General features: G+C 52.5%; 1 protein-coding gene across 3 annotated transcripts in view; it reads right to left on the bottom strand.

The window, feature by feature from the left end:
* The window catches only part of LMX1B (LIM homeobox transcription factor 1 beta), an 86,453-nt gene extending 72,287 nt beyond the window's left edge, over positions 1 to 14,166 (bottom strand). The window contains exons 1-3 of one of the 3 annotated variants that reach the window (XM_074556221.1): positions 13,505 to 13,741; positions 13,115 to 13,361; positions 12,600 to 12,786 (exon numbers count right to left, since the gene is read on the bottom strand). In XM_074556221.1, the coding sequence (XP_074412322.1) occupies positions 12,600 to 12,786; positions 13,115 to 13,253 (326 nt within the window). In that variant the 5' untranslated portion in view covers positions 13,254 to 13,361; positions 13,505 to 13,741. Of the gene's footprint in view, positions 1 to 12,599; positions 12,787 to 13,114 lie in introns of all 3 variants that reach the window. The other 2 variants (XM_074556222.1, XM_074556220.1) reach the window with 2 other exon arrangements.
* Between the last annotated feature and the right edge of the window lie 287 nt (positions 14,167 to 14,453).

Below are 14,453 nucleotides of genomic sequence, written 5' to 3'. Positions count from 1 at the left end.
CTTCCTGCACGGGTGAGCATGCACTGGAACAGATTGTGCAGGCAGAGCGTGGGGTGTCCCTCCCTGAAGATGTTCCAGAGCTCCCTGGATGCAATCCTGAACCGTGTGCCCTGGGATGGCCCTGCTGGAGCGGGAGGCTGGACCAGGTGAGCCCCCATGGTCCCCTCCTGCCTTACCCATCCTGTGAGCAGCCAAAGCCTCGCCAGTACAGGTTGCTGTGCCCCAGACAATGCCCTGGGAAGTCAGTGATCACCTACCCGGCACCCAGTTCTTCAACCAGTTGTGTGTGTAACTTTTCCTTGTAAATTGCGCTCGAGGAGATTGAGCAAAATTAGCCAACTACAAAATGTGGGAGCACAGCCCAAGCCAGAAGCTTTGATTCTCAAAATATAGATTTTTAAAGCATCATATAATTGTTACAATTAATACACAATAAACATATTGTCAGCAAACAACTAGTGCCATTTAGTACTATGGAGTTCCACTAAAATAAGCTTTATACAAAGCACCTGAGTGCCCATGTTATCCAAAAGATTTAGCTCCACAAATGTGAAATGTTAAAAGAAAAAAATGAATTCCATTCATTTTATACATACTGTTCTTTATTTTATCCAAGTGCCTGTTGAACTGAAAACAAACAAGCACTGGGATCTGAACTGCTTTGAGAAATTAAATGTGTAACTCTCTGCCACAACTGAGATGATTATAAAGGAAATAAGTCCTCCGGAGTTCTAGAAAACCACATTTTCATTTAAGGACTAACAAAAAAATATCTGACAAATGCCGTAATACTTTGCTTGTTTAGTGAAAGTTCACATGAAAAATTGTATGAGAAGGATCAGAGTGGTTGATGGCAGAACAGAAACAGCTTAAAAATATGACTTAACATTGGTTAAATCAGTGGTAGTTGATGCTATAGTGAAGAGACAATTGTTGCCTTGCTGTGGTACTGGTCACATGTCACTGCCATTCCACAAACACTCTGCCAGCAGAAATCCAACTCCAGCTTTTGGCAGGGCAATTTCAAAACAGTGCAACATATTATAAATTAATTATCTTGCTTGCTGTTTTCTCCCAAAACAACAGTTTCTATATTACGGATATTTACAAAACCCTCTGTTACATTTTTGAACATTTAATCGCATTTCATATCTGTCAGTTCTATGTTCGACTCCGGAGACTCCCATTAGTACACCCAAAAGCCTATCAACAGCATCTGCATGCAGGTTATTTGCTCGGCACCCAAACGCCTCTGACGTTTTTTCTGAGATCAACAGGAGATGCAGAACGAGTTCAGCCCCTCTCAGCCCCAGTGCTGGTGACCCCCATTTCATGGCTGCAGGGTGACCCATGCAATCAAACTCCTACAAATGAGCGGTTCAAAGGGTTTGAAGCAGCAGCGAGGGAAGAACCATGGGTGAGCTCAGTGCAGAAATTTATTTTTACTGATTGAACTTAAGCAAATCCAAGGAACAATTAGGAAGTGCTGTCAACTAAAGCCTGAAATCTAAGCAAGTCGCCATTCAAAGCACAGTAGGCCCTTATAAACAGTTAATCCACGCAGCTGCAGTAGTTAAAGCAAACACACTGCCCTTCACTGCGCCATCAATTACACCTTCCCAGAAAAAATTACACAAACTTTGTAGGATTTTTCAGAGAGAAGATGGATTCTTTTGGAGACTTGAGGTCAAGGCTGTACTGTTTAAAGTATATTATTAACAAATAAACATTTATTGCAAAAAAACCCTATAGGCCTTTGGGGAGGAAAACAATGTTATTTTTGGCATCAAATGACACAAGCCATTTATGACATGAATGGCTATCACCAACAGACTGATGAAATGGCAAATGTCTCCCACTTAACTTCCCTTGGCTTCCTGAATAAACTTTTTCAAACACTTTTTTCCTTCTGAAATGGCAATAAACTCCATGTAATTTTGGTTTTCTCTCTGTTATAGCTGTTTCAAGATCTGTAGGTGGAAAGGGCTGAAGGTACTTCCAGATGGAAGCTGAAGACTCCCCAAAGACTGGTAAGGTGATGAAAATCACCTTGTTGAGATCCGGGGCGGTGGATTGCCATTGTTTGTGTGTATTCCTGCCTGAGTGACAATGTCCAATTAGCTTTTGGATGGTTGGGTGAAAAACCTGAGGTTTAATTGTGGCATCCAACAAATTGAACATCACAAAATTGAATGTTTCCGCTACACACTCAGACAAAACCCTGCCAAACATGAGCTGATTTTTTCAAGAAAAAAGCCACAAATGGGACAGCCTTCAATTACTCAAGACAAGCAGTGTTCAAGGGACATGAATGAAGCCAAGATGGTGCCCTTGCCTTGGGCCTGTTTTCCAGCCTTTCTGTAGGACACGTTGGCCAAGGGAGCCCCACTGCAGCTGGCACTCTGTGCCGGCACCCCGGTGTGCAGTGGGACCACAGAGCACCCACACTGGCTTCGCCAGAGGGTGCTGCCAGCCCTGCCTCGCCCAGCCCGCCTGTCCCCTCTGAGGGGAGCGGCAGCAGGATGGGGAGGACGCTGCACGGGGCAAGACTGCGCTCCCTGTAATTGCTCTGCAACCCCTGGGGATTCTCCCACATAAAATTAATGCAGGCGCCATCACGACTAATTTATTCTACACCCAGAGAGCCATGCTGGGAACCAGCCCCAGCACAGGCTGTGAGATCCAGGGGCTGGGGGAGCAGGACACCCCAGAGAGCCGCTCCCTGCAGCCAGGACACCCCACAGACCCTCGGCCACCCCACACAGGCCGTGCGTGCCCCTGCAGCCCTGGCGCGAGTCATGAACAAACGCTGCTGCTGAAATACAAACTCTGCCTCCTCCGTGGAACTTTTTTCCACAGCAGCTCCGGCCAGGAGCAGCCAGGGCTCAGCGGGAATCCCTGGTAGTAGGATCCGCCTGCTCCTCCATTACCAGAGGAGCTGTCAGTGCTATTAACACTTTCTGCTCCCATCAGCTAAATCACTTGTTTTCTTGCAGCTCCAAGCAGTGAGCCTGGCAGGTTCAAATGAATAATGCCATGCAGAGATAGCATTGCTGCAAGATTACACTGCCATTTCTTCCCTCAAATTGTTTTACTCCGTTTGTATTTTTGCGCTGTTTGCACACTTAACAATAACCAGCCTCACTGCTGGCGCTAGCGTTCATGCAGGATCCCACCACACTTTCCATATCGACTCCAGCGTGAGTGGGACCTGACTCCACAGGTCTAACCCATAGGGGAAACTTCTCTTATTGCCAGATGAAGCCCATGCCAAGATCCAACTGTGAAGACATCTCATGATGTTAAACTGCAACTTCTGCTTAGGGTGGGTGAGAAGCTTAGGCCTGTGAAAAGCCCCAGAAACTGCGGTGAGCAGCTCCACTGAGCCCTCGCTAGCCACTTGCTGCCAGGTAAACTGACCTTGCGTGACACTGCAAGCTGCTGCACGCCGGGGCAATTGGCTGCACTGGCACTGCTGGGAGCAGGGATTTGCTGGCCCAAGCCCCTGCCCGGGGCCTGTCCAGTGGCAGTGCCAGCCCCCCATGCAGGGAATGTCCCCGCCTGCTGGGGAATGCGCTGCCAGCCCCAGAGCACTCAGGGAGATGGCAGGACTGACTCGAGCCTGCATGTACACACAAACGTGCACAGAACAGATATTTAGTCTGCAAACCATGATTATTAACAGTGGGGTGGAGGGGGGAGGAGGATCAGCTCTTCCTCTTCTGGAAGGTCAGAAAGGCGGGAAGAGCAGCAGACCCACCTGCCCAGGTAACCTGCATGACCCACCCCACCCAGCCAGGGAGCACCAGTGCCAGCTCCCCTGTGCCAGCTCCCCCGTGCCAGCTGCCATCCAGCCACCACAGCCCGTGGCTCTGGACCCTTGTGAGCTGCCAGCCGCACCACCACAGCTCCATATCTGAACTCCTCATCCTGCCAGGACCTCACAGGTCAGATACCATTGTTCTGGGGGCTCGGTGTTCGAGGAGAACTTGGCCTTTCTCAGTGAGGATCTTTGGCAGGTATGGTGCCACCCCCAAGGGCCCCGTCCCACAGAGCTGCCCGACCTCGGCTGCAGCTGCACGAGCAGAGCCAGCACCCTGTGAGCTCCTCTGCTGGGGACTGCAGGGCTGTGCCCATCAAAGGTCCCCATGCACAGGCTGCAACAAGCTGTGCCCATCAAACGTCCCCATCCTCAGGGTGCAACAAGCTGTGCCCATCAAACGTCCCCATCCTCAGGGTGCAACAAGCTGTGCCCATCAAACGTCCCCATGCACAGGCTGCACCACACGTGCTCCCTCACTGACACACAAGGAATGCACCAGAGCCAGCCTCTAAGAGCAGGGGTGCCTCTCTCTATCTGAGTAATCCCAGGCTGTAACTAAAAATGCTTTAAAACTATATTCGTAGTTTCTTCTGCAAATTCCAGCTTGCCTGCTCCCTATCATAATACTAACATGATGAAAGCAACAACTGCAAAAAAAAAAATACTGATGTAGACAATTATTCTTTGTTTGGTTTTGTTTTGTTTTTGTCACCAGTGAATGGTGATTCAGGTTACACCAAGGAACGAGCATGTGAAAGTAAACTTCCTGACAGCTACCAGGAGGATTTGGTCCTCAGCATGTGCACATAAATCCCATCAGCTCTTACTGGGAGAGTGCACGTGCACTCTTGTACATTATAAATAAAACACTGATTGCAGTAAAATCAAGAGCCAAATTCCCTCCTTTGATGAGCGAGGATGGCTCTCACTGAAGCCAATAGGAATTGCATGTTCACAAGTTCATGTCAATGTTTGCAGGGAAAATTTTGTGCATATTAAAGAAAATATTATGTTTTGGAAGCAAAGAAATGACCTCCATAACAAGTGTTCTATTTGCCTGTTACAGAAGAATCAGAGCACAAACACCTAACAAGTCACAAAGAAATCTGCTATATCTTATTTAGCTGATATCAATTTGTGCTGCAGCAGTTCTGCTGTGTCTGTGAGGAAGATCACTGTAAAATTTCAAACCCAGGAAAATAATGAACTGAAATTAGTCATATTAACAATCCCTTTACTGTAATACAATCTCAGAAAAGTCTACTTGTTGGTTGCCCACAGGCAAATAGTTTTTGAAAGGCAAAACTCCCTCCCATTCAGTGGGAGCGAGGTGCTGAGCAGGTGGGCCAGGCTGGGCTGCCGATGCACCCAGACCCCGTGTGCCTGCTGACCCCAGCACTGCACCCTCCGGAGACTGCAGACACTTGGTGCTCACTGCAAATATTTCATTTTAAGGGTTTCCCTTCAAAGTGATCTGCACCAGAGGTGCCCAACATACGGCACATGGTGTTTGTGTTTCTGAGGCACGTTCAGCGCACGAACAAGGCCGTGGCAGCACACGCTTATCTGGGGTAGTGCTGGTCGCGTAAGAGGAGACAACAGTCACCAGTGATTTGTTTTTGAGCAAGCAGAGCCTATTTTGCAAAATGGCTGTTTGGGAGCAGCCTGCTGGGCCCAGGGGCAGAGCCCTCTCCCCCCAGCCTGCTGCTGGGGCTCAGCAGCCGCGGCCAGAGACTCTGCAGGTACGCCGAGCAGCAAGGCACGGGCAGGGCTCCATTGCTTCTAAGTGAAAGTCTAGCTAAAGCAAGTCCAGGAATGTAAAGCAAACGTAAGTTGATATGTAAAAATAATTTTTTTTAAAAAAAGAAAAAAAGTTGAGTATCTGTCTCAATTTTGTATTGAATTTAAAGAGGCTTCTAAAACAAGTGAATAATTTGCCTGAACAAGACACTGAAGATTCAGATCTATATTTACATGCATGTTAGAGACACTAACACTGCATTTCAAACAAAAATTCAGGCTCATTTTACCTTATGTGTATTTTCATCTTTTTTCTCTTTTATACATTCTCCCCTCAGACTCAGAAGTCTAGCTTGACTTTCACCATTTATTTTAAGTTAGATGTGAAGCTGTTAATGTATTTTTTTTACTTAGCTACTAATGGAGAAAAGTGATGTCTCTTTCCCAAATGTAAACAGTGCTGTTAATGTTCCACTGCTGCAAAATGAGGTTATCTCCCTTTTACATTTTATAAAATACCATAACTCAGAAAACACCTCTGCTTTCTAAATAAATTCTAATACTATTTTATCAAAAAGATCGGTTTTCATTCATAGCTTTGGCTATACCAAACCACAACTACACAGTCCGCAAGGTGGATATTCAGTAAAAACTTCCTGCCCACTTCATTTAGTTATTTCAATTCACCTGGAGAAAGGAAATTTCTGTTCCTAACTGTACCTATTTATCTCGAGACTCTTCTAGGTCCCTTGTTTGGCTGCTGCAGACTCAGCTGTTGGGGCTCACAACACATGGTTACTTATAACTAATCTTGTCCTTTGTTTTAAAACGAATGTGGAAATTTTATGTTCTGCAATGAACAAGAAACTGTCATTTCTTTATGAGTCAATCTGTGCCCTGTGAGTAATGTAATCATCCCAAATCATGCCAAAACCCCTTCCTACCACACCAAACCATCCCAGAGCAATACCTGGTTTGTTTACCTTTACTGCAGATTGCTGATCAAGTCACTTCACCGTTTTATTTATTTATTTGCTTGTTCATTTCCTCACTTGAGCATTAACACTACTTATCATGTGCGGAAAAAAACTGTAGGCAAAGAGAAGAATTTTCCTGTTTTTTGTGAGCCTGTCCCTCGCCTTGTACACCTTCTGCAGAGGACACAGCAACGGCCTTTCCCCAGCTTGCTGGGGTTTGAAATCCACAGCCTTTCTCTGACTCTGCATTTTATGCAGCCCGGTCCAGGCTGGCCCAAGCCGTGTACAATCCATTTCTAACTCTGCCCTGGAGCGTTGCTACCGCGTTTACCCTCGGCACGTCCCGGGCCCCGCAGGAGCTGCGCGCACACCGAGGACGCGGCTCCGCTCTCGGCCGGGCAGTGACGGCCGGCACGGAACGGCCCCGGGCCCCTCCGGCCCCGAGCCGCCCCACGGGCCCCGAGCAGCCGCCCCTGGGTGCCCGGCCCCGCTCCCTTCCAGCCGGGAGGGCCCCGCTCGTCCCCGAGCGCCGCAGCCTCGCAGACTCCCAAAGCTCCAAAGCTCCCAAAGCTCCCCCTGGCCTCCACACCGAGCGCAGGGGGCTCAGCTCTCCTCCAACCAACCCCTTTATCTGCTGCACTCGCCATTCCAGAAGAAAGAGATATTGAATAAAATTGAATCAGTTCCTGTTCCAAGCAAGAAAAAGCAGATTTAGCCTAAATCCAAATTTTATCTGGAATTAAAAAAAAATAAAAATCACAGCTGTATTAGGAAAAGCATACTCCATTTTCTCTCGAATATTTCTGCCCAGATATCTGACCAAATGAAGCAGCCGCTGGCTAAATCTGCCCCCCCCGCCCCCCCTTTCATGTTCACCGGAGCAGTGAGCACTTTAGGAGATACCAGGCTTTACAGCCTGCTCCAAAACGGAGGGAAGTGACAGGGGTGTGTATTTACCACTGAAACACACTAATAGCATAATTAGTTTAAAAAGAGACATTATAAACCAGCTGTTTCATCATGATATATTATTGATAGTTGGAAAGGGGATGTATGCCTTTGAACTACCTCAAAAATTTAGACCCAAAAATAACAGACTCAGTTTCTAAACAGAATGCAAAGTATTTCTGTTTGTTATAATAAGTGAAAAAAAATTTTTCAATGTATTTCACATCTATGATTTTTTTTTCATGCTAGAAGTAAAGCTTTATAAATTATACTCCTGTTAATTTAATTGCATATGGCCTATACTGCACAGAGATCTTCCCTATCGTTTTCTGTCACGGATCAGCGCAAATCGCGTCCTTGCGCTGCAGTTATTTTGTCCAGTGTTACGGTGCCTGAAGCAGCACACCAAAATGTCTCCCCAAATCCTGAACACATTCCGTCCCAGATCCGGGGCAGCGCTCGCAGCCGGCCCCGGCCCGGTGCGGGCTCAGCGCTGCCGGGGTGCGGCGGGGCCGGTGCCACCCGCGGGGGCCCAGCCCCGACCCGGTGCGGGCTCAGCGCTGCCAGGGCCAGGCCGGGCCGGGCCGGTGCCACCCGGGGGCCGAGCCCGGGGGACCCTCGGGGGCCCGGCCCCAGCACGGCCACCGCGCTGACGTCAGCGGTGCAATAACAGCCCCGCTTCCTCCGTGCTCCCGCCCGGGGCTGCTCCGAGATCCGCAAAACTCCGATCCTGCCGAGGACTCTTTATGGGGCCGATGAGAGCGGTGGTGCAGGGCCGGTGGGGTTTTCAGAGAAAATGCCAGAGTATTCCAGTGACTTGGAAAAGCATTTTTAGTGGATGACATAACTTTAATCATTACTCCATGTCCTGGGCATATGCTTAGGCTACTCCTGTCTCTAAGTTTCACCTGGTTTCCGTGCTGTTTCCTAGTGACCCGCACGCAAGGACCAGCGCCCGGCCAGCACGGGGCGAAGGCAGCCGGAGGGATCCCCGATCCGCACGGTTCTGCCGAGCTCACAGTGCTGCACGGCTGCACCCACGAGCCGAACAGATCCTCCGTTAAAAATAAAACAGCAACACTGGAAACACATCAAATCCTGCCGTTCGCGGATTGCTATTGTCCACTGAGCACGCAGCAGAATCCGGGAGCTTTGGTTCCCCCCGCACCGGGCTCCCACCACATTCCACAGCCCGCGCTCTGCGAGAAATAACAGGCACAAAACCGAGAGACGCTCACTGACGGGAAGCTTTTGTTATATTTTGAATCTAAAACGCAACTGAAGTGAGAAACATCGGCCTCAGCGTTCCGCTCGCCTGAAAGCATTCCCAAAATCTGGAGGGGCCAAGGCTCCCCCAGCTCCGAGGCTCCAGGGGCTCCTTTCCTCCTGCGAGGGACGTGTTGCTCCGTGCTGACTGCACGGCAACACCGAGCCCAGCCACCGACAAGAAAGGGCTCAGAGATGAAGAGCAGAAATACATGGCGGGTCTTTTTAATAGCATCCAAAAGTGATGCTAAAACCATACCTGACACGTGGAAAAGAACAAAAGCCTGAATATTTCTCTTTCTCACTCTAAGCAAAACTTAGAATGCATTAATGAAAAATATTGACACAGCGACTGTGGGTGTTTGCTATCTGGTCCCCTGAATAAAAAGCTCTTTCAGAGCCTTTATTTCCAAAACTTAAACAGGAATAGAGATCTTTCCATAAATTATATGCGCTGCTTAGATATGAAATACATATCCTGGAACAGTTATTTTTCATAACATATATTTTTTTACTATCAGCAAGAGCTAGGGCAAATCGCTATATAACACTGGGCAGTGAGAGAAAAACAAACCTGAAAGCCACAATCACAAAAAAAAAAAAAAAATTAAATCACAAATGGAAAATAAATGTATAATTTATAAATGCTAACATTTTGTAGTAGAAAGCACTGTCATGAGTGATACAATAAGTAAATTAATTTAAGCAAAGAACCAAAATGCAACTCCCACAAGCCTCCTATTTAAAAAACAAAAACAAAAACAAAAAACAAAAGCAAAAAAAAAACACCCAAAACCATTAATTCTGAAGGTTTCAATTTCTCAGAAAGCAAACTTCTTTAAAAAAAAAAAAACAAAACGCCAAAACAAAAACCCACAGTGTAAGGTTCCAAAAGTGGAGCAATTTGGCAAAGTTCTAATTAAAATCAAAGACATTCTGCTTGACTGGGGCTTGTGAAAGCCAGCCTTCCCTGGTGACACTGCTCTGGGGTTTTTTTTCTTAAAAACCTTGCCATCAAATGCACCTGACCCTCAAAATCCTAAATTTTAGCAAAATAAGTACTTTGCATTAACTTAAAACATCAGTACGTACTCATGCAAGTTGAATTCCTTCTTTAAAAAGAGACCAAAATACATGCCCAGCTTATCCCACTGACATACTGATGATATTTTTGTGATAAATTACATTTATCAGGCACCTCTGACTACTTCAAACTGGGCTTGGGCTACTAATCCACCTCCCCCAGGATTTGCTGTAACATTCCAAGCATAAGGGTAGCTTCCCATAGCCAACATTTTTCTTAAAAAAATGAAAAGAAAAAAGAAAAAGAAAAACTGTTTTCACCCTTCCCCCTAATGTGAAATGCCCTCATCCAAGGATGGGCAGCAATCATTCCTGACCCAGGGAAAGGTGTAAGGTCTGATATCTGACCCATCAGAAGCTTGCTTTCATTAGAAAGATGAGACACCATTTTCCCAAAGATATATACACAGCACTTGATTATAGTCCTGGGAGTTCTGGAGAAATCTGACCTTTTAAATTACATTACTACGTACTGAAAAATCTATTTAAGGCAAATTTCAGGAACTGAGATATTTAAGTGAACTTTATTCTATTTTTTTTTAATTTTTTCCCAGATATTTGCAAATAGGACTCAGGATAACAAAAAGCATCTGATGTTACTGATCCCTGTCTTGCTCCGCACGGGTTCCATTCCATCTCACTAGCCCAAGGCATTCTCTCTGAGCACACAGGCATTCCCACCCCGGTGTTCCACCATCGGCCGTGTCCTCTCGCTGTGGCTGCCTCTCTCAGCTCGCTCACGGCTTCACTGCCCGGCCTGAGGGATGGAACTGACCCTCTGCACTGCACAGCCCAGGGCCACTCGCACGGACACACAGCTATTTTTATCCTCTGCTACCATAAACGAATATTTCTCCGGCTCTGAAAGGGCACACAATCCGTGTCAGCACAGTTTCACATGTTTGCTCTTTTGGGCTAATAAAATCTCAGAGAAAACAAATTTTGATTTACCGTGTCTCCCCTCCCCTTCCCGCGAGCCGCTGCCGCTGTCAGTCCTCGGGGGCACACGCAGCAGGGCACCATGTCATGTCACACTAGGTGCTGGGATTCAACAAAGGCCAACATGTTGATATCTTTTTATTGCTCGGCAGCCTGGTTACCCCATTTTCCCCCTCTACAATTGGACACTTTTGGTAATACGGGAAGTTCTGAAGCAGCAACAATTTTGTTTTCAGTCAGAAAAGTGTTTTTGTTTTACACAGCAATAGTCTCTGATCTTGCTTTTTAGGTCACTAAGTACAATTCTTTATTTTACAGAAACTAAAGTTGGGAACTTTAGAGAGTACATTTATTTGCAATTAATGTAAATATTTACATTGCCAAATAATGCTTTTTTGGGTAGCCTAAAGACTATTCGACATTCTTTACTAATTAAAAAAAAGTATCTAAGGTGTTACTACCTATAGAAAAAGAAGCTTCACCGATCTCCAACTACAGCTACCACAGGGTGGTTTATTTTGCGTAGAAATGCAAGGCAAAGCCGGTGGACGGGGTCCCTAAACCGGGCACGAGAAAACCCTGAAGGTGCCGCAGCCGCAGCCCCACAAGGGCGGGATGGATGGCGGCAGCCCGCGGGCAAGCCTGGAGTTATTCCCATGCACGGTGCCCGGGCTGTGGAGGACTCTCTGGGAGCTAGGGAGGGCTGCAGCATGAAATAACATGTTTTGTTGTAATTCCTAAACAGGGGGACATTTATCTGGGCCATTTATACAAGAGTTATAACCCTCACAATATTTATACTCAGCATGTCATGTTAGCATTTACTACCCGTTTCCATGGAGATGGATTTTCATGCTGTAGCTATGAAATGCACATTGTTGCCACTAAGCCACTTCAGGCCTTTCTGGATGCCTGCTGAATGCCTGACAAAAGTTGATGCAAACCAATAGTTGTTGTTCTTTGTTTGTTGCCAGACTTCTAGCAGAGCCATATTATGTCCTAGTGATTGAAATGCCCATGTTCGCCCCCCTCCCGGCACAAAAAGGATCCTCAATTTAGGTGACAAGCATGAAGTGGGCTTCTGCAGGGGAGGGCGGCCCGGCGCGGGGCCGGGCTCCGTCCCTGCGCGGGGCCGCGCCGCGGCGGGGGCCGCTCCCGACAGCGCCTGACATTTGGGGATAAAGCCGCAATAAGAGAGAGCGCGGGCAGCGCAGGGGCCGGGGCCAGGCTCAGCGCCGGGCTCCTCCCGCCGCCGCTCCGCTCCCTGGGCCGGGCCCCGCCGCGCCCGACGGCCGTTCCACCGGGCCGGCCCGCGGCAGCGTAGCGACGGCCCCGCCGAGCCCCCGGCCCCGCCGCCGGGCAGCGGCACCGGCCTTTCTGCGGGCCTCCGCCTCTCGGAGCGGCCCCGGGGCGGCGGGCGGGACGGGACTCGCGGCGGGCGGGAGAGAGCCGCAGGACGGCTCCGAGCGCGGCGCTGCCCGCGCAGCCCAAACCGGGCCGGGCCGCCCCATCGCCGTCCCGACCGACGGCACCGCGCGGTACCGGACCGCGGCGGGCCCGGGGCGGGAGGCGGCCCTGCCCGGGTCGGACGCCACGGCTCGGTGTCTTCGGTCCCATTCGTGCCCGCCGCGCAGCCCACGCCGGGGTCCCCGCTGGCCGTGGCCGCCACCCGTAGCCGTGAGCCCGGTGCCAGGCTGCCCGCTCCGCCGGGCACGGGGCGCGGCCCGATCGGGAACACGCCCCGGGCCCGCCGCGCGCCTCGGGCCGGGCCGGGCTGGGCCGGGCCGCCCCGGCGGGACCCCCGCCGCCCCCCGCGCCCTTACTGTTGGTAGTCCTGCTTGCAGTAGAGCTTGCGGTCCCGGAAGTAGCAGCTGGTGGTGAGCGCCTGCTGGCACGCGGCGCACTGTAGGCACTCCTCATGCCAGGAGGACTCGTTCACCCGCATCAGGAACCGGTCCGAGATGGGCCGCTGGCAGCCCTCGCAGACGGCCTGGTGCTGGCACTCCGACCCTGCAACGGCAGACGGCGGCGTCAGGCGCCGGCCCTGGCCCCACCTGGCCCCGCTCCCAGCCCCGACACAACCCGGCCCCGCTCCGCAGTCCCCGTCCCGGGCAGCGCAGTCCGCCCGGCCCAGCCGGTCGGTAACACCGAGCTCGACGGCTGCCGCCGGTCCTGCGCCCCGCACATGCCGGCGAGACAGTCCCGCGCCCCGCACCGCTCAGGGGCTGGCCGGCCACGGTCGGCATCAGGCCGGCCGGGCCCCTCGGAGCGCAGCCCCGGGCACCGAGCGGTGCGCGGGACCGCTCTCGGCGTAGTGAAGAAGCGACCGGCAACTCACCCAGCAGCACTCCCAGTGTGGCCGGCCCCGAGCGCAGGGGGTGGTCTTCCATTTTAATGCCGTCCAGCATCTTGGCGCAGTCCGGTGGGCCCCGCGGGAAGCACCTCTCCAAGGACTCGGGACCCGTCGCGATGTCCATGAGCGGCGGCGAGAGGCGCTGCCGGGCGGCGGGGCCGGCTCAGCCCCGCGTCGGGCCGGGCGCGGGGACACTCTGCGGCCGGGAGGAAGGAGTCGCTTTTATTTTTATCTGGAAGACATGAGGAGCGTTTCCTGCCCGGGCTTCCAGAGACGGGGGGCAGAGGCAGGAGCCGGCGCCGCCGCCCATGGGGCCGCCCCGCTACACGGGCGCGCACATGCCGCGCACACGGCGCCGGGCAGCCGCGGTGTCACCTGCTCGCCGGCAGCGCCGGACCCACGCCCTGCTTGGCGCGGAGGGCCCTCCCGGGGCGGGCCGTGCCGGGCGGAGCGCGGGCGCGGCGGGCCGGGCGGGGCACGGGGCTCCCGGCGCTCCCAGCCCCTGAGCCGTGCGGCGGCCCGAGGAGCCGCGCCGTTTAGAGCAGGGGCCGCGGCGGAGGAACACACCCCCCGGCGCCTCACCCCTCCTCAAACTTGCTGACATTTGAACTCCATTGGTGCGCGGCGTATCGCTGCGCCGCGGTGATCCGTCTCCTCGACGTCAAATAGTGCCCTGGCCCCGCCGGGCCCCCGCGGCCCCTGAAGCGCGGCGGCGCCCGGGGCGGCCGGCTCCGTGCGCCCCGGGGCGGCCGAGCGGCGCGGGCAACGCGGGCCCGGGTCGCGCCCCCGCGGGCCGCGGAGGGGGAGAGCGATCTCGGCTGCCGAGGGTGGCGGATGAGCGGGTCCGCGGCCGCTCCGCTGCCCGCTCCGCGCCCCGCGCCGCTCCTGGCCCGACGGCGGCTCTCGGCTCCTGCCCTGTCCGGGGTAGGTAGCAGCGCGCGTCCAGCGCCGGGCCGCGGGCAGGTGGCGGCAGGCCCGTCCCTCGGGGCCCCGGGACCGGCGGGGACGCGGCTCTGTCCCGCGGACGGCAGCGGCGCGACCGGCCCCGGCGGGATCGCGCCGCGCACGCCCTTCCTCGAAGGGCGGCTCCGAACCGTCCCGCCGGGGCTGCCAGCGGGAAAGCTCGGGCGGAGCAGCGGCCCGAGGGCTGCGGGGGCTTCTGCGGCGGCGGAGCCCGTGCCCGCTCCCTCGGCAGCGCTGCCCGCTCGGCTTGGCCGCCAACGCTTCTGAACGGCGGGGCTCGGTGCGGGGCGCGGCGCGCGCGTGTGCGGGAGAGCCCGCGCTGCCCGCGCCGGGATTCCCTCTGAGGAGAAAACCGACGGGA

The sequence above is a fragment of the Zonotrichia albicollis genome, chromosome 21 (assembly GCF_047830755.1).
Source record: "Zonotrichia albicollis isolate bZonAlb1 chromosome 21, bZonAlb1.hap1, whole genome shotgun sequence".
Lineage (NCBI taxonomy): Eukaryota > Metazoa > Chordata > Aves > Passeriformes > Passerellidae > Zonotrichia > Zonotrichia albicollis.
Note: the sequence above shows the minus strand (reverse complement) of the source record. Positions and strands in the feature narration are given on the sequence as shown.